This window comes from Hydractinia symbiolongicarpus, chromosome 15, assembly GCF_029227915.1.
Source record: "Hydractinia symbiolongicarpus strain clone_291-10 chromosome 15, HSymV2.1, whole genome shotgun sequence".
Taxonomy (NCBI): Eukaryota; Metazoa; Cnidaria; class Hydrozoa; order Anthoathecata; family Hydractiniidae; genus Hydractinia; species Hydractinia symbiolongicarpus.
In genome coordinates, this window is record NC_079889.1 from 4,621,229 (window position 1) to 4,640,980 (window position 19,752).

At 37.9% G+C, this 19,752-nt stretch overlaps 1 protein-coding gene across 1 annotated transcript; it reads right to left on the reverse strand.

The window, feature by feature from the left end:
• Positions 1-1,454: 1,454 nt before the first annotated feature.
• On the reverse strand, positions 1,455-19,652 carry LOC130628558 (uncharacterized). The gene is made up of 8 exons (XM_057441504.1): positions 19,080-19,652; positions 14,969-18,645; positions 13,477-14,097; positions 10,873-12,702; positions 10,486-10,722; positions 9,243-10,246; positions 6,942-8,832; positions 1,455-6,444 (listed from the first exon to the last, which is right to left on the reverse strand). Exons 1-8 carry the CDS (start codon positions 19,133-19,135, stop codon positions 1,769-1,771), a joined length of 13,992 nt encoding a protein of 4,663 aa, XP_057297487.1. The 5' UTR covers positions 19,136-19,652; the 3' UTR covers positions 1,455-1,768.
• Between the last annotated feature and the right edge of the window lie 100 nt (positions 19,653-19,752).

Consider the following 19,752-nt stretch of genomic DNA (forward strand, 5'->3'; position numbering starts at 1 on the left):
ATACTAGGACTAACTACCCGCGGCTTCGAGGCTCTGTGCTGTCTCTATATATCTATATATATATATCTCTATCTTCCATCCGGTGATTTTAAAGATTCCGCCCCGCGTGGCGATGGCGGAAATCAAAAAATTAAGAACTAGCAAGTTTCAAAATTTTGCTGACGTCAGCAATTTATCAGGTGAGCAAAACTAAAAATTTTATGTGCCAAATATTTTTTCAAATAAGCAAGTAGATCAGAAAATACAGGGGTAGGGCATTTTTGACTCACCCCCTCCAGCCTTTGACATGGTCACTCAGACCCAAACCTGAATAGGGCGGTTAAGGGGCCATTTTGTGCAGGGGAAAGAGCATAAAATTAACATATTTTCTATTTAAGCTTGGAAAGTAAAACAGATTCAAGACATCCTCGTAAGGTTTGTTTTTATAATCCTAAAAAAGCCTGGATAAGAAAAGCCAAAAAAATACTTACACGATAATGCAAAACACTGCAATAGGGAAAATAAAGACAAACTAGTCGGTGGCCCGTGGATGCATCCAGTTGTTTATTTACCGCATTTTGTGTGTCTCGCTATTGCGGTTACCATTTTACGTGACAGACAGACAGACGGAATATGGCTATTATTAAAGAGATATTGTCCATTTTTGGTCGTGTCCACTTTGCAGAGGTTATTTCTCGGGGAACCTTAAAATGACGACTGCTATGGAGCAGTGTCCGCTATAAAGTGTCTACTTTAAGGGTAGAAATTTTCGCAGGGAGAAAATTTTTGCGAGGATAAAAATTCGCGAAATTTCGCGATGTTAATTTTCGCGAATTCTACTTTTGTAAGAAAATTTACAGAAAAAACTTTTGCGAATTTTCCAAAATTTTCATTTTTGGGAACAAAAACTTTCGCGAATCATCACAATGAATTTCAATGAAATATTATATAGAAAAAATTCACCAAATTATTGTCTTATTCTTCTATTCGTTTTTTTGTCTTGAAACTTGAAATTTCTGATACGAAGATATTCAAACCCTTCCTTTTTTCGATTTTCTGCTGATTTCCCTTCATTAAGTCGGGCTTTGGAGCAACTTTAAAGTTAGAGTTTTAGAGCCATTTTTCAGTCTGTTTTTTTTTTTTCGTTGTTATTCTATTTTTTCTACCCTTGTCATCGGAGTTCTTGTTATTTAAGAGTTTTCGGATTTTAAAACTTGAAAAAACTTTCGCGATTTTTCAAGGAAGTTGATTTTTCGCGAAAATAACTTTCGCGAATTTCAGGTTAAAATTCTTACTAGGCAGAAATTTTCGCGAAAAAGGGCCAAAAATGCGAAAACCACGAAAATCTCTGCCCCTTGAATATTTCTGCTCTTAAAGTATTAGATAATTTATGAGAGTTTGACAATCGCATGGCGCATCCTTTTCTCTGAGCTTAACGATGTAGAGAGCCGTTATACTGTATAATGACAGGAAACTGCATGTCAATAATTATTTTTAACTATAGTTGCCTAAATAAAAATCCCTCAAAAAAGCTATAATTACGTAACAATATATACATAAGAATTAAATATAAATAATAAATTACAAATGAACTAATACATTTACAAAATCAGGTATTGTTTTCAATACAAATTGATTGACTAATGAGTTTATAAGAGAAAAGACTATTTTGTTCTTCTGTTAAAGATTTTGTTGCTTTTCACATCTTAAACTCTGTTGTGTAAAGTCTGTTGCGTTATTTCACGTTTCGTTATTGTACCCTGTAAATGGTTTCACTTACTTAAATATACTACACAGAACTATCATCATAACCTCTATTTACATAAGTATTCCTCGTGTGTCCAGTACTTTTTAGTTCATATACTCTTCGCACTCCTCCTGAGCGACGATTTGTCACTGCATATTCCCTACTTGCATTGTAATGTCTATTATGAGGAATGACAGCGAACTCGGACGCGGAGTCGCCCGTTGTCGAAGTGTCCCTCATGTAATACCTTCTACCCAATCCACTACGATCCCGATCATCGACATGTCGTACAACATAACGGCCACTGTCGTAAGATGAACCTGAGCTGTATCCACCATCATTGTACGTTCTGACTCGGTCGTCTAATTTGAATGTGACGTTCCTCGGCGTTATAACAACATCTTTGCCATTTTCATTAACGGCAATGAGATCCGACAATGAGGACGTGCTATAGCTGCGACTGCGACCTCCATTTGATTCATAATCTGTTCGTATCAATTGCCGATCGATTAAGGCATCGGATAAACGTGAGTCGGATCGTATTACACGTCTTTCACGATTATGATAATCACCTCCTACTCCACGGATTGAAAGCTTCGGATTTCGATGCATCAGACGTTCGATATCTTTTGAATTGAGGACAATTTTCCCATCACGTCCTTGAGTTTTTACATAGTCGTCTAATTCCGATCTTCTAACTCTCACTGCAACCGGTTGCTTTACACGAATGCGTTTTCCAGCCTTATATCCGTCGTGTTGGACACGTCTAATTCCTGATTTATAGCGGTTGTCGTGGTGATACTGATGACGTGAAATATCTCTTCGTGGTCGACTGTCGTACGAATAGTATTCGTCATAGTGCGGTCGGTCACCATAAGTATAACCAGAATATCCGTAATTATCGCTACCTTTATTATATCTAACATTTTCGTTGGCGTAGTTGCTGCCACTATTGATATACGTGACATTTCTCCCGTCGTCATAGTGATAGTTGCCATATAAGCGTGAGTGACGGTTATAATAATCGTCATTTAAACTTCGCTGGCGACCGTGTTCATACCGTTCATAGACGTCAGGGATTCTTTTGTCGCTCCACGATTCAGTGTGGAAGTGGTGGTCAGTATTGTCCCGTCCTCCTCCATCTACATGATCATCAGTATCGTACCTATTTGACTTACCTCCACCACTGCTGCTACCGCCGCCACTGCTGCCGCCGCCACTACCCTTATTAATCACTGCAGGTGGTGGGTATACCGGAGGCAGTGGTGCTATAGGTAATTGTCCACCGCTGTGATTACTATGGCTACCCATGCTTTCAATTCCGGAAGAATTTGAATGGGTATCGATTTCTTTATTACCTGTAAATCTAGTACTCCCCCCACCTGGGCTTGAAGGTGTTGGTTCAGGTGAAGGAGAACCCTCAACTTCGGGTTCAGGGACTGGCTCAGGAAGAGGAGTTGGTTCAGAACTAATCAATTGTTCATCTTTGTCCGCTCCCATTGATGAACAGGTACCACCCTTCGAACAGCAAGGTAAACAGCCAGGACAGAACCTTCCACAACATGTTGGACAGCATCTTGGTATGCAACACCACAAACACCAGAGTAAAAGCAGCAAAAGCAATAAAGCTAGGATGAGTATTAGTATCCACCATGGCCAAGTTGTGCATTGTGAGTCAAAATAATCCCAAATATCTTCAACTTCCATGTCGTTGTTTCGCATGACTTCCTTAAACACTTCATTATCCTGATCATCTTTGATAAACTTTTCACGGAATGTTTCAAACTCCTCATGGTCACAGTCTTCGCCGGTAAATTTACGAACACCCCATACAAAGTAGGTCGCATTCACCGTGCCATTTACGGAATCGTTGTATGCAGATAATTGTTGAACAAGGATATCCGATTTTGGGACTTCAGCGTAATTAGCTATGGTTTGAAGTAGTTCGTCTATTTTAGAACAGTTACCTTGAAAGGACGAGTATGGATAGTTGAGTCGAATATGAACCCGGTAACTTAAATCGGGGAAATTGTTGACGAAATTAACAGTGAACTTGTCATAGGATTCCTTTCCACACATATCGATCGCAACTACTAAGTAATCAATTTTAGTGTTCTTTGTGTATCCCTTTTCGGTGTAGTCATAGTAATCCATTAATCCGCATATTTTGTTGTTATACACCGTCATCCAATCAATGTCGGTCAATTCGTTGTTGTTTACGTCACGGACTATAATGGTCAAATTTCGATTTGTTCCATCTTCCGCATCGGAAAACTGATTATTTGGCAGAACAGTTTCATAAACTTGGCCAACTTTCACAGTAACTTCCGATATACCGTTTTCCAGAGTCGGTTTGTTTGTTTTGGCGCAGTCACCGTACAGTTTATAGGTAACATCCCTTGACACGCTAACACACTCACGCATTGTGTTTTTAAATCGATCCATGTCCTTTAACAAATCTTGAGTTTTCTTCACCATCATGCAATCGCATGGAGAATCACGTTGCTCACAAAAACTCCAGTTAAGTCGTATTCTTCTCTGGTTCACATTTCCACGGTCAAACGCGATATTGTTGATGCCAAGATTATTAAAAAAGACGCTTAATCTGTTCGTTATACAAATCCTATGATCAACAAATGGCGATGCCGATGCTTTGTTTAATTCTCCTATTAAGGTTAGCTGGTAATCCGCTGCAGTGGTTTTTCCCTTTAAGTACACGCAAATAGAAATTATAGTTTTATTACCGTCACTGTCCTGAACTTCTAACGTCAGATCATAACGTACTGTAGAGTTTGTGTTATCATAAAGCGGATAACCATAGATTCTGCGAGACGTTTGATTGAACTGCAGCCACGATGACAATGGTAACGGCGTTAAACTTGGTGTCAGTAATTTTAACCTTAGATTTTTCATAGCGCCATCTTCTTCATCTCTGCAAACATCTGGAAGCTGGTAGGACAGTTCGGAGCATCTTGTCGCGTTAATGACGAGTTTCTTCACCGTGCATGTTGGACCACCAGGGGTGTCACCGCATGGATATTGACGTGTTCCTTCTATCGTGCTGACTGGCATGACGTCAGAGAAAATCTTTTTTAATTCGGGATTTGGAACTTTATCATCAATAAACAAAGCATTGACGATTTTTGATACTGCTGATTGGTTGCACGGCTTATATACTATGCCACATTCAGCGAAAGTAAATCTGTTGTCGTTCTTTTTTAGTTCATACGATAAAACTTGCACATTGTTTTCTTCGTATGTTGGACCAAGCATCTGTTTCAAATAATTAACCATCCTTGTTCTCACTTGACTTACATAGTAAACATCAGGATATGACGTATTTGAAGTGACGTCATTATTAACAACGGTCCATTTGTAACCGAACGGTCCTTTATGCACGCAAGTGAGATCGACTGTTACCGGAATTGTTACCGTGCTGCCGCAATTATCCATAGCTTCCAATGAAAACTCGTATTTGCCAACGGTAAGGTTTGACCAAGGATACACACAAATTTGGTCATTTACTATTTGAGTCCAATATTTCAATGAGACATCTTTATCGTTTGATTTTAATTTATATATCAAATTGGTTTGTTCAGCATCGTAAAAATTATTTTTAATGCTTACACAAGTCACCTGGCAACAAGACAAAACAATAATATTGATGTTGTCTAAAACGATAGGTGGTTGGTCAACTTGAACAGTGGACGTAACACGTGACATGCTACGCCCGGTGAAATATCTCTGGATGTATCTTGAAAAACTAGCAGTCAGTTGATCCGAACTTGTCTTTAATTTTGATTCAATTTCTTCGATGGCTTCTTCCTCTTTCTTGCATATTTTCTTTCGGATTGAGCAGTCTCCATATTTCATGTAGTAAACATTGTCCAGACCGTTGTCGGTAACTGAAAAGACTGATACGCGGTATTCCTCAAGAGCAATTCCTCCTTTTGTGAACGTAGAAATGAGTTCTAACATTTTGATTTGCATATCAAGGTAAGCTGTCGATGCTGGCATTTGACTTAAGAAGCTTATACTCATTTCGTAGTAAACCTCCTTGCTATCGTTCACAGTAACGTACACAGGCATTGTAGCTGTACCGCCCTCGGTGTCTTGGAAAGAGAGGCGGAAGGCGTATTGTCTACTTCCGGCTAGGATAGCCTCTGTGGGAAAGCCATACAATTCCTGCCCTGATGCATTGTACCTAATCCATGAATCTCTTGGTAAAGCAGTACCGTCTGATTGAAGTAGAGTTATTGTCAGCGCATCTATGTTTTTGCCGTCATCTGTTGCAATGTCTTTTTCTAATTTGTACTTGTATAAACCGCAGACCGGAATGGTTAAATTTAGGGAGGACTTCGTTTTGGGTGGTGTGTTTTCGCATTTGTTATCCAGTTCTTTGATAGTATAACCCGGAAAGTATTTTTGGATAGGATACCCTGCTACACTATCAGTACCGTACAAGATTTTATTCACTTCGTCAATTTCAGTTGTGCCACAACTTGTTGGTAAAGAGCAATTCTGCCAGCGTACTTCGAACGTAAATGGGTTATCTTGGAGTATTTGGAAAGATACGAAATGTAAACCAACTCCTGTGCCAACAAGATCTTTTAAAGCGTTCATCACTTTACTTATGTAGAAATTGTCCATTCTTTCCTGTCGTGGACCAGGTTGAGAAAGTCGCATTTTGAACTCGATCAAGTTGTCTGGCTTTTTACCTAAATAAAAAAATTCGTGGAAGCTAACCATACGGTTGGGGTTGGGTGTCTATAATTACAACCACCGGACACATTACACATTTTATAAGCTACTTAGAAAACTTTATGTGCTGGCCTTGGGAGCAAAAATATTACAGAGTGCGGAAATGCAAATATTCACCAAATTTGCCTTAAAACGGTAAAGGTGGCAAAACATCAAATTTTTATTGTCACTATTTGGTAAAAATGTTTTTGTTATGTTAAAAACAATGTTGTCAACAATGAAGCCAACTTCAAACGGTATTTAGGTTGTGCACTGTTTAAAACGGAAAGGAAACCTAGTCAGTCAGGAAGATCTAAAAGACAACACGATATACATGTTACGAGAAAGAGCACTCGTGAGGTAGAGGTAAATGAACGAAAGCAAGGAAAGAAAGGCAGGCAAAGGCAGTCATGATTTAATAGAGTGCTCTTTTTCGGGGCGTGTTTTTTTTATATTATTGAAACAATCAACCTACCTGGTATTAAAACAATTGTCATGTTAGTAGGTCTGCTGATTATTTGCGTCCCATTCTTTATTGTGTAAACAAAATTCCACGACGTTTGCGAGCTAGACCAAAAACTTTCTGGAGGGTATCCTTCAATCGTATAGTTGTAAAGCCATATCCATGAATCCGATGGCAACGGGTTATCATTGACGTCGTTTAGCTGCACTGTGTATTGCAAAATAAGATTAGTTTCTCGTTCTCTCAAGTCAATCACCCAATGGTCACAATACGTCAGGTTCTCTTTGATCAATTTAAGTGGACCGTGTACAACACTACACGGGTTTATCGCGTTGATTAACGGTGGATACGCTGTTATCTCTGGTGCGAGCATTTCTTTTAAAACGTTGAAATTATGCGCCAAGGTTAATTCTCCAACGACTAGTTCTAACTTCTGTCGGCATGCCAAACAGTTTGTGATTTTCAAATTGGTAAACAATGCATTCAGCGGGATGTATTCGGTCACGTAGAAACTGACGTTGCTAACGCGTTGCGTTGTTGTTAGGTATTCATTCATGGCTGTCACAATTTGAAGCTGTGGTATCAGATCGTATGGGTAATCGACAGTGTAGGAGGCAGCTAGCAGTACTTCCATTACTACAGGTACAAAAGGCTCTGGCATTATAATAGTAACCGTCGTCTCCCCCCTCTGTTGAGCAGAATCTTCTGCAATTAGTTTAAACTTGTACTCGCTTGCTGCAAAAATGGTGGCGTTATTAAATAAACATTTTATTTCTCTAGTGAACGTATCCAGTATTACCCATGTATTCTTTGGTAAAGGTTGGTTTTCCATGGTTAACAGAGTTAGTGAAAGCTGACTTGCACTCGGAACAAACGTATCACTTGGTATAGGGAAGGTATTTATACCGCAACTAGCAGTGAACACTAATTTTTGGGGATTCGGTACCGGTGGTGGGTTTTTTGGTTCTGAACAATTCTTGTTGATGACGATTTGAGTAACTTCAAAGAGGGAATTGTCATTAAAGTAATTAGTAATCTGTTGTCTCATGCTGTACTGACCATTTGAGAATATCATCATACTGTTGATGATTTGAGAGAACTGCGAATAATAAGTTCGAGCAAAATTCTCTCTTTGAAATAAAGCGGTGAGAGTACAATTAGTCCATGTGATAACCATGTTATATGGATAGCCTCCTCCTCTGCTGTAGCTGAAGATCTGTATGGTGTTGTAGTTAGCATTCAAGTATCCTGCCAGCATCTGCATGAACAACCTAAGTGTAGATACATCATCCAAACCTGGATTATATTTCACTGTAAGATGAAAGGTGATGTAGCACAGCTTCGATGAGACTTTAGAGATCTCATTGAAATCTCTTATAGTGAAGGTTGTTTGAACGCTCACTGTGTTTCCAGAGCCTGGGTGGACAGCTTGTAAGGTAAAATACGAAGACTGGCTTAATTGTGATAGGATAGGGATGGCGTAAACATACTGGAAGGTTTGGTTAAATCTGATCCATGATGAAGTTGGGATAGACTGTCCTGTTGTGTAGAAGAATTTCAAGAGAAAGTAGTAGGTTCCTCTGCCAAATATATCAGTAAATAAGTTATTCGGAATTTGATAGGTGAAGTAGCCACAATTCGGTATGGTCTCGTTAGGTGGTGGCGGATTCGGGATGACCGTGGTGTTGCTGTCTCCACACGTCTTTTCTATAGTGACGCGTGTCGTAACAGGTGTGACCTGAGGCTCCATAGCTTGCACAAAGTCTGTAGTAATAACACCAGCATCCGTGGTCAGCTTTTTCCTAAGGTTTGTTACGTCTGTTTTTCTGCAAGGTTGCAAACTGCAGTGTGTCCATAGAAGTGTAGAAGGATAATGGTATTCTTTAACATAGATCTTTCCTAGCTATAACATAAAATAAATCTATTTGTTTAAATAAAATGCAATCGTATACCTGTAGCACTTTACCAACTATCTTAGCTTCTAAACATTTCACTATATTATCTTATGTATATGAGAAGACACAATGCGCCTAAACCGAAAATAGAATTTTGCTCGCCCAGCAACTTTGAATCTATAATCATATGAAGCGCCTGTTTCTTTTTACAAAAAAATGTTTTTATTTTTAGTATGCTCAGCCAATTTGCTAGAAAAACGCTAAAAGCGCTAAAAGAAAAATAATACCAATAAAAACAGCCACGACAAGTGTTGACGACGTTGGCCTTTAAACTGAAACTATTTTAAAACTAATTAACAAAATCTTGCAGAGATAATTTAGTTTTCAAAATAAATCAACTGAGTAAACTAATTAATACCTTATCAGTGGGATCAATGTATTTTGATAATTTATCGACAATAGTATACAGCATAAGCGCAGTACTGTCCAAGTAACCGAAACGACTTGTAAATCCTGTTTGGTAGTATACGTCGTAATGTCGCCGTGCCGAAGCAACTACGATGGTGTATGTTACGTTTGCCGAACGTCCCGAAGAATCGGTAGCTACTATCAAGTAGTTATATTCTGACGAAACAGCGTTGCTTTTTACGGTCTCTGTTACGACGCCATACACATTTTGTTTCGAGTCTATTTGCACCCAGTTGTTTATTGAAAGTGCGCGACCATTTAAATCGGTGAGGGTAAGCTTAAGGTTTCGAGTGTTACCGTCTTGTTTGTCTTCAAATAAATTTGGCGAAATGTTGTCGATAAAGAGCTCGCAAAATCGACCATACACCTTTAGCGACTTTTTTAATGGTATGGGTGGCTCTTCGATGCAGTCGTAACTAGGCTGGATTGACGTGATTTGGAAATACGAGCTCATGAATGTTTGGAATTTTGATACAATTTGATTACTGCTTGACACCATTTGAGAGAATATATAAGTTAATGCGCTTCGATCTGCTTCTGTCAACCCATAGGACGCTTGTTGTTTGGTTTCGAATTTAAACGAGCAGTTACTCCATACGATACGATACGAACCGTTACCAAGTCCCGTAAACGATAGAACTTTCACCATTGTTGTTTTGTCTTGATAGTATTCTGTTAACATGGAAATAAATCTTCTGATTATGTCCAGATCGACTAAGGTTGAAGTTTCATACTTATAAGCGAACTGCATCGTTATTTTGCAGTCGCTTGTAAACGGTTCATCTCTAATCACAGCCGTGAGATCGATTGTATTAGATTCCTTGCCGCTGTTTGTAGCCTGGATTTTATATGAATAACTAGACTGGACTTGCATTGCGGATTTTATAGCTACAGCATAAAGTTGCATTGTCACTGTGTTCAATTGGAACCAAGATGATCGAGACACAGCGTTCCCTAAAACAACAAAATCATTTGTCTTTTTCAAACTGATTGGATTTAAAATCTAATATTCTTCTTCTTGAAGTTTCAACCGATGAGAAAAGGTTGGTTAAATTTTAAAACATGACTTTCTTCAATTTGTTTAATAGTCAAATTTGTCCTCAAAAATTTTGTTTAATTTGGTAAACTGGGGAAACTTATTTCCCACATAAAAATGTTACGAATCTAAAATTAAAATCGTCAACAGCACTTACCACTAGAATCTAGCAGTTCCAACTTTAGTTTGTCTGCTTCTCCATCCAAGTCGTCATAAAATAACGACACGCTTAGCTGATACGTAAACACAGAACAGTATGTGATATTGAAAGTCGGCAGCACAGTTGGTGGTGACGGTGGCGTCGGAGGTTGTGGATCACATGACGTTTGATAATAAAGTCGTCGCAATGTAAACATGCCGGATAAGGATTGAACCAAGGTAGAGTCCAGGCCTCCTAGAGAAACAAGCTGAGTGATAAATGACATTCCCAATCAGGCTTACTCAGGCCGGAAATATTCTCATATTATTTTGTTTTAAAAGCATTAGAAGTCAATGTTTTTGCAAAATAAAAAGAATCAACTTGACTTAATATCACAAGGCCTACCATTTTGGTTGTATATTCTTCGGATTGTTGACAAGACAGTTGATTGACATGTATGATCAGCAACTGTCCACGTGATCTCGCGATAATGACCATAACCAATCGTTTTGTAGTACCATCGAACAAGAACGAATTTTGATTGGCTTATGGAAGTGAAATATCTTGTTATTGTGTTTATAATGTGGCTGCTCTGATTGGCATATACTAAGCCAGCCTGTCCATTGTACTGCAAAAGATATGTTATACTAAACGGTGCGAAGCCATAAAATGTGCCATCTTTCGTTACCGTAACTTTTATTCTTGCATACAATCCTTGTGTGTCAGTGGCTTGTAAATAAAAGATATAATTTGAGGTAGAAGAGAACCGGACTGTATCCATGACAACAGCATAAATATTGCGCGACGTTACATCTACATTAATCCAGCTGTCAATCAAAAGAGTTTGATGGGTAGAGCTTAGCATGGTGAGATAAAGGTCATATGCCCAACCATCCTCGAAATCATAAAAATAACTGTTTTGATAAAAATGAAACGCATAGCCGCCGAAGCCGATTGTGATGGAGATTTCAGTACCCGGGTCCACAACTGGTGGGAGATTTTTACATCTAGCTGTGAAAACAGGGACGACGCTTATCACAGAGTAATCGGATTGAAAAGCAGACATGAAGTTGGCGTGGATTGTTTTACGATCTTGGTGGTAAAGTTTTTGCAGAATTTTCGTTTGAAGGCCAACGTAGTCGACGCTTAACGTGGCTGAGTTTGATTGGTAGGATTCTTGTTGATACATGGACGAGCAGTAACTCCACGAAAAAAAGAACTGATTTGAACTTTTGGTATAAAAATCAACTACGCCAATCTCATTTTGTTGGATTTGGAAGTAACTCATTAGACGTTGTATAACAAACGTCATTGCCTCGACACTTGTACGGCTAGTTTGCGACGTCGTAAGTTGCTGTAATGTAACTTGTATTTGACATTCCGTTAAAAGGCTGTACGGTCCTTGAATTTTAAACATCAGATCAGTGTTAACAGACAAACCAGACGTATCTGTCGCCTTTAGAGAGAACAGGTAATCTCTACCGTAAGTTGCAAGCAGCTGAGCTTTCGGAACTATATTTACAGTCTGTGTAGACGAAACATACTGTACATAGTTTGACATACTAAATGTAGCACTGCTTTTTACGGAAACTGATAAAGCCAGGTTTCTTGTGTTTCCATCTTCGAGATCATAAAACGTATAAACAGGAATTTGGTATGCGTGATATCCGCACATTGTAATAACGACCACTGGAGGAGTGGCATTAACATTGGGTCGATTTGGTCCACCGCACGGTGACAGCTTGTTTCCGGTTACACTTGCAACATTAAACTCCGGTTGCATTGCACTTCTTAACTGCGTCCGAGGTATACCACTTTCATCTGAATACAAGCTCTTAATTGTTTTGAGTTGATATAGATCGCAAGGTGAGTAAGGAATTGAACAGTTAAAATAGTCGATCTGTGTTGATTTTATTGATGTGAATCCAACGTTGACTCTACCAGAGTCTCCAAGAAACGAAGCCACCTTGTTCATGTACGCAAAACGTAACGCGACGTCACTTGTCTGGAATGACGACATGATGAACACAAAGGAATACTTTGGTTCTTGAGGTAAAGTAAACTTGATATAAGCTGATATGGTTGTTTCCTGACCTGACGAATCTCTAGCTGTGAGTAAAAATTTCGTGTTGGCGACGTTAAGTTCTTTTGCTTCAGCGTAAGTAGGCATCCCTTGTAGGCGTTGAGATGCTTGGTCGTATGACAGCCATGAATAGCTTGATGATACATCTTGTCCTGGAAGAACAGAATGCACATTGCTTTTTTTAACTAGTCTTTTTGAAACACAACTTTGTGGTATACTATCCAGGTACAGATTTTTAATAAAATGAAAGAACTGTGGATGTAACAACCGGGGTGAAAGAGGATGACAAAAGGGGATAGGGGGAGGGGGGTTGTGGGTTGTGAGTTGTGGGAGTAGACAGGGTAAATACCCTTCTGATGCTTTTAAAAGCTTTAATAATAATAATGAAAAAAATATTCATTATTATTATTATTTTTTTTTAAAGAATTGCAGAATAATTGATTACATTTGTTCATGTTTTTAGTTTTTTATAATGTTAATTTTGCGAACTGCCCGACTACTTGTGAACACAATTGTTCCTGCTCACACCCCATATCCATCTTTACTTGACCGAGAAAATAAGTAACACTATACATAGCTTGAAAATGCCTTAAATGTAGAGCTTAGCAGACTTTTTTTATATTTTATAAAAAAGAAGCGTACACTTTTTCAGACGAAAAATGTCTGCAGAAAAATTCGCCTCATTTTTGAAATTTCTTTTTACCTGTTTTTTTCAGTCACTTTCTTATGCAGACGATTAAATTATAAAGTATAATTTTTAAATCCTTTTTTTTATAAGTGATAATCCTCCAATATTTTTATACCATTTGTCCGATATTCTGTTGTACGCTAAAGAATTCAAAATTTTTGTTCCCCTGTACTATTCTTCTTAAATTTCTGTCAATATTATTTCTCTTTATATTTGCAGCGAATATAATAAAGCTTACCTCTTGTAACTTCGAAAAATAATGTCAGTTGTCTTGTTCCACCATCTTCTTGGTCTGTAAATAAGTCAGCCGGGATTACATAATCAAGCCCTCCACAGTAAACAGTATTTATTGTCAAAGGGTTCCTTGTCTCTCTGGGTGGATTGATGGTATCGCAGTCGGGAAAATTATTTTCTGTGATTGTGTTCAACGCAAAATTTGGTCCGAAGGCATTCTTAAACGTCTGACTAGGTTGATTACTCGCAAATATCTGACTTGAATAACTGCTGGCACCAGTTGTTGTACATCTGTTTGGTAATGGGCACACGCTCCACTGTATTGCAAAGTTATTTCCTGTTTGTTTGCTGTAGGACACAATGTTGATAACTTTGTTTTGAAAAAAGCCATTTAGTTGTTTCGTAATTGCAATTTGCCTTGCTAAGTCAGTATTCAATGTGGAGGTTAAAGTGAGTTTGTCCTCAATCGTCATATCGTATTTGTAAAATAACTGAGGCAGTTCTCCGCTTACGGTCATCATCACCCATGTTTCCGCCCATAAGTTGTACTGATTGATCGCTCGAAGGGTCAAGTTGTATTTGCTATTTTCTGTTCTGGCTTTTAACACTTCGTTTGTGATGATGCCTGAGAAAAGCAAAGAAATTAAGATGTCAACGCACTGACAATTAACTTGTCGTATGTTGTGAGAAACTTTAATTTCCTTTGATTTTTGAAGGAAACAAAATCTTTTCTATCATCACGTTTTTGGAGAGAAGAATTTAAAAGCTAATATAGATATAGATAATAACCTGTAATATGGAGAACCTTACCCAGTAAGATGGAAAGCCTAAACCAGTAGGATGGAGAACCTTAACCAGTAGGATGGAGAAACTTAACCAGTAAAATGGAATACTTTAACCAGTAAACCAATAAGATTGAGTACCTGAACCGTTAAGATGAAACAAATGCTAAGACACATACACTCTCGTTAAACACATCGAGTAACCAAGACATTTGTTTAAAGTCTAATTGGTTACCTTGAAAGTTGGGTCGTTGTTTTACTTTATGAAGGAATGAGCAATATTATGTTGAGCATAAACCTTTTGGAAATTTGGAATGAATTATCCCAATTGAAAAGAAGTTATTCGATTATTAACAACTTTTATGTAGCGCGGCCTAGCGAAGAGCTTCTTTGTTTGTCTGGACTTTATCTTTTTTGGATTGTGCCGCTCTGTGTGAAAGTCGGTAATTCAAGACTGTACTTTTTGTTCCCTTACAAGAAGTAACGAAGTGTAGAGTAAACAAAAAACAAATAAATAAAACGTTTTAAAGTACTGGATGAATACTTCCGTTTCCGTTTTTGCGACATTTGCAAAGTAGTACCAACTTTTTATCTTCCCGTAACTGAGAGTTGATATACTGACTTTGCAGTCTGATTTGGTAATAAACAAATTATGTCCCTTAACCAAACAATAAAAAGACAGAGGATTAATATATTATACAGAAATTAACTCACCGACAATCTTCATACCATCTGTTGATATCCAATCATGAACTGTGTTGCCATTTACTTCAGTGATGACGTAATTTAAGTTTTCGGCACCATTGTTATCTGTAAATATCTCATTTGATATACCAACGCTGAACTGAGCGCATCTGTTAACCGTAAACGGATTTGGAGGCTGTATCAACACAGGAGGCTTTGCTAAGCATGATCGTCCAACACGAACTGACACGGTTGGTGTTTCAAACTCAGGTTGAAACTTTGTCGTATCGTACAGACTAAGTATAGATTCCAGTGTTTGTATTGTTTGCTTTGAACATTCAATATCACAATTCATGACTTCTGCTATTACATAACCTGCAGCGTAATTTCCAGAGTTCAGAGTAATGTCGTTTACAGGCGACGCGTATACAATGAAGATCTTGTCAAAAAGTGCTATATACAATTCACTGGCTTTAGTTGTAGTAAGCGCTTTAGTTTGCACGACAAACCTGAAGTAGGTTTTTTCTTCTGATGGCTTGCCAGTTATATTAACCGTCATGAGAGTAGAAACACTCCGCCCTCTTTTAGTTCTTGCAGTTAAATTAAACACATAAGTTTGCTGAGTCAGCGGTTTGCTAGATTGTAATATGGCGGAAACTGTTTGTTGAATCTCATCAAAAACAAGCCAGTTGTCGTTAGGTATAACAGATCCATCTTGGTTGGTTAGAGTTAACGCCAGACTACGCGTACCGCCGTCGATACCATCTAAAAATGTATTCTCAGGTATGCGGTATCTCAAGTAACCGCAGTAGCTAATATATTGTCTTGGGATCTCATTTAAAACTTTTGGATCTTCTTTGGCTTTCTTACAAACTCCACTTGTAACAAAGGTTGCTTTAACTAAAGCGAAATCGTTAGTTAACGCATTGATAAAAGAAGGACTGGCTTGACCATTGCTTAACACTCTGTTTTCAATAAAGTCTAGTTTCGCCTGCTCGCATATTGATCGCGACACAGTACAATTTGTCCAATGAACTGTATAAGTCGTTGAAGGGTACTGAGTCAGAAAAATGTACTCCACAGTATTTCCAGTATCACCAAAATAGAATTTAATTTTTTCCCTAAGATTTTCATAGATGTCGATGAAATTATTTAATGAATTGGACGTTACTCTTAACGTCATTTCAACGGTATGTGACGGTTCTTCAGAATAGGTTGCAAGGTTGGTGACCAAGCTTTGAGAAGTAGCCTTTCCCTCGATATCTTGTGCTGTCAAGGAAAACAAATATACGGTGGATGCAATGGTAAGATTGGAATATGCTAACATTGTTAATTCTTGTCTCTGCGTATCGAACCTCACCCATGATGGCGTTGTTGTTGCAGCATTCGATCCAGTTAACGAACATTGTAAATTTCTTGTGTTTCCTTGTTCGGTATCGTAGAACGTATTCTCTGGTACCTGCTGTTTAAATAGGCTACACGAGCTGAGAGATAGTGGTCCCCATCCAGCGACTATTTCGGGTGGTTTGTTATTCGCACATGAACCGGACAGAGTCTGCGTTACAACGACATTCTGGAATTCAGGACTAAATATGCTGACAAATGCATTAGATGCCGTATTGCCATCTGGGAAAATACTTTTCTTGTACGCGTCTACTTTTAATGCGTCACAAGGGTTAGTGCGCCATGAGCAATTCGTAAACGATGCATACTGTTCGTTGTTTGACGTCACACCTTGAGAAATCAACTGAAACTTGTCACTATCCTTAAACCAATTAGTAACTTTTGTTGAAATCACCTGAGCTGGATTCGTTTGTTGATTAGACGAGTAGATTCCTCGAACAGTGACACGATATGTTATAGCCTTGGGTGTGCCAATAATATTTACAATGACGTCACATGTCGTGGCTTGGTTAGTGCTGTCTGTTGCAACAAGTTTAAAAATGTTCGAGGGTGTTATGCTTGATTGAGCTTCTGTAGGAAGAATAGCTGTTATTGTTTGATCTTTAGTGTTAAATTGTATCCATGAAGAGGTTCCCACAGGGGAATTGTCACTGTTAAGTAACTTCAATGTTAGGTTTCTAGTGCCTCCTTCCTGGTTATCATAGAAAGTGTTCGCAGGGATTATATACGTGTATATTCCACAAAATTCGATATTTAACGGAGGTATTGCATTAACTTTAGTGGGAGGCTCCAAGGCGCACGGTCCTGAAAATGTTTCTTGTATTTGATTTAAGGTGAAAGCAAATTTCAAGTTGTTTTGGAATGTAGAACTTATCGTTTTTGCGTTTTCTGAAACAAACATAATCCGTTGCGTGGCAACAATAAGAGAGAAATTGCATTTCGGATTGACTTTCAATCCCCATACAGCGACTCCACTTGTACTTCCCGTTGATGAGAATGAAAACGACTTTAAAAAAATCCATGATCTGTATGATTCACCGAGCACTGTGATTAAACTGTTTAAGAAAAATCTCATATTCAACACCTTGATGCTTGAACTTTGTAGAACAAAATTTGTAAAGGTGAATGTGACCACGTAATAGGAAAGAGGAGCCTGTTTTATATTTAATATAGTGTCGAAGTTGTTTCCGCTGTTAACAGGTGTCAAACCCATCGCTTGGTAGAGGACCTTGTTTGTATTTGATTGGTAGGCAGCATCGATCATAACAACGTAGAGGGTGTATTGAAATGTGACCGAGCCTTCTCTTGTGATGTAAGCCCAATGTGTTTTGGAAATTGGTAGCTTCAGCTTATTTTCGTACTCAACATACAGTTCAATTCGTATTTCATCGACTGTTTCAGGCATGTAAAATGTATTATTTGGAAATGCATATTCAAACATACCAGGGTATTGCCCGATATCCACGCCACCAAATATCAATTGCAAGAGAACTGGTTCATAAGACGGGTTATCTTCTCTTAGCAAATCATAGTTTATTTGTGGCTGGAAGGTTTCCTTGCAGGGATCAATTAACCTTACATCAATGCTCTGTAAGTTAAACGAATAGGTCTTCATTAGCGCGTCCAGACGGGCTGGCACAGCATAGGTAACGTTAAAAAGACCATATAATGATTTTGTGTTTCGCATAGCAAGCAAATCACACACGTCTCCCGCGGTACAATTTTGGTAACTTAATTCCATCGTTGTTTGAGAACCTCCAGTACCATCAAATTTCGTGTACCAGTATATTTGAATTTGATTTTGATTTTGTGCAGACCCTCCAGCAGGTGGATAAAGAAATAGATACAAGGTATTTATAAAATGGTAAAGATTCTCCATGTCGCTTAAATTTGGTTTAAGTAATTCTGTTTTAAAAATGACACCGTACTTGCGGCTGAGAACGTTACCGGAAATTTCGACAGAGAAGTAATCGTCCTCGTAAACTTGCGATGGGTTAATCGCACGAAGTATATAATTTAGCAAGATTTTCTCTCCGGTACTGGTTGTATCTGATGCTGATGAGGCTACGTAAACTGGTACGATATACAAAGTTCGATCTGCTGCATTAAGCTGGACATACTTGGCGTTTAATGGTACGGGTTTTCGGTTTTGATCAAGGAGCTGCAACTCGAGAGAGTTGGAGTTTCGCACATCATCGTAATAAGCATTTAGAGGAATGACCTTTTTCAAAATTTGACAATATTGTATGGAGATGTTCCCAACTGGTTGGCGAATTAATACAGCAGAGTAAACGAAACTCTCTCTAAAAGTAAACAAATTTTTGTTGATTCTGTGAAGGGGTTACTAGTTTCCCCTTTAGCTACAGAAACCGTGTAACTATAAGCGGCTAACTTTCTGGTTAGCCAAAAGCAGTCCACAAAAATTTATTGGTAAATAAATTTATTGGTTCGTTATAAAACATCAATTCGGATAATCTGCAGAAAAAATAATTTGAAGAAAATTAATAAAATTTAATGATAGCATTATTGGTGTCATATTGTAACCAGTCTTCAACGTTTCTTTTTGAAAAATAAAAATTATTTAAATAATGAAAGCTTGAGAGTTGATAAAGATCCAGCATGGTAGTTTAAAAGCTTATATGAGAAATCCTTAAGCATTGATAATAAACACACAAAAAAATCAAGTTTTTTTGTCAATTTTGTAATGTTTGCAAGGTAAAATAAGGATTTAGCATACCTTAAGAGTAAGCAAAACAGAACGGAGCGTGATAATAATGTCACAGACATTCTCATATTGTCATACCAACTTTAATTAACTTTCTTTTCAACTGTTATTTACTCCATTACCATCAAACATTCGACACTTTGACAGACAACAACATCTCCGATAAAGAAACAAGCCTGACTAATTCATTTCAGCTTTTTCTGCAAAAAAGCACTCCATCGCAGATTTCATAAAAGGAAAACACTGCCGCAAGTATGGCAGTGCTGGACTTGGACTGAATTGATATTGATATCCCAGGAGGAGTACAAATCAAAATTGAAATTTAGTTAGTGTACAATAAAATCGGTGTAGCGAAAAAAAATATGTCATATTGAAAGCATTCAAGAAATGTTAGCATTTTGAATACAAAAGCGTAAATTTATTTATTTGAAATCATACATGAATTGAGCGAGTTGTGTTATATTTAATAAATAATAAGGTTAAAATTTTTCACATTTCGTCGTGAATGTGGAGATTGAGTCTCGGATGCGTCCTTTGAAATGTGTGGCTTCATTTTTATTTCAAATAGGTGTGATTTTAGAATACACGTTTTTGTTGAAATTTTAGAAAATATTAATTATTGAAATGGATTAAGAATTTTGAAATATTTTTGTTTCCGAAGAATTGGATAATTTTTGACATTTTC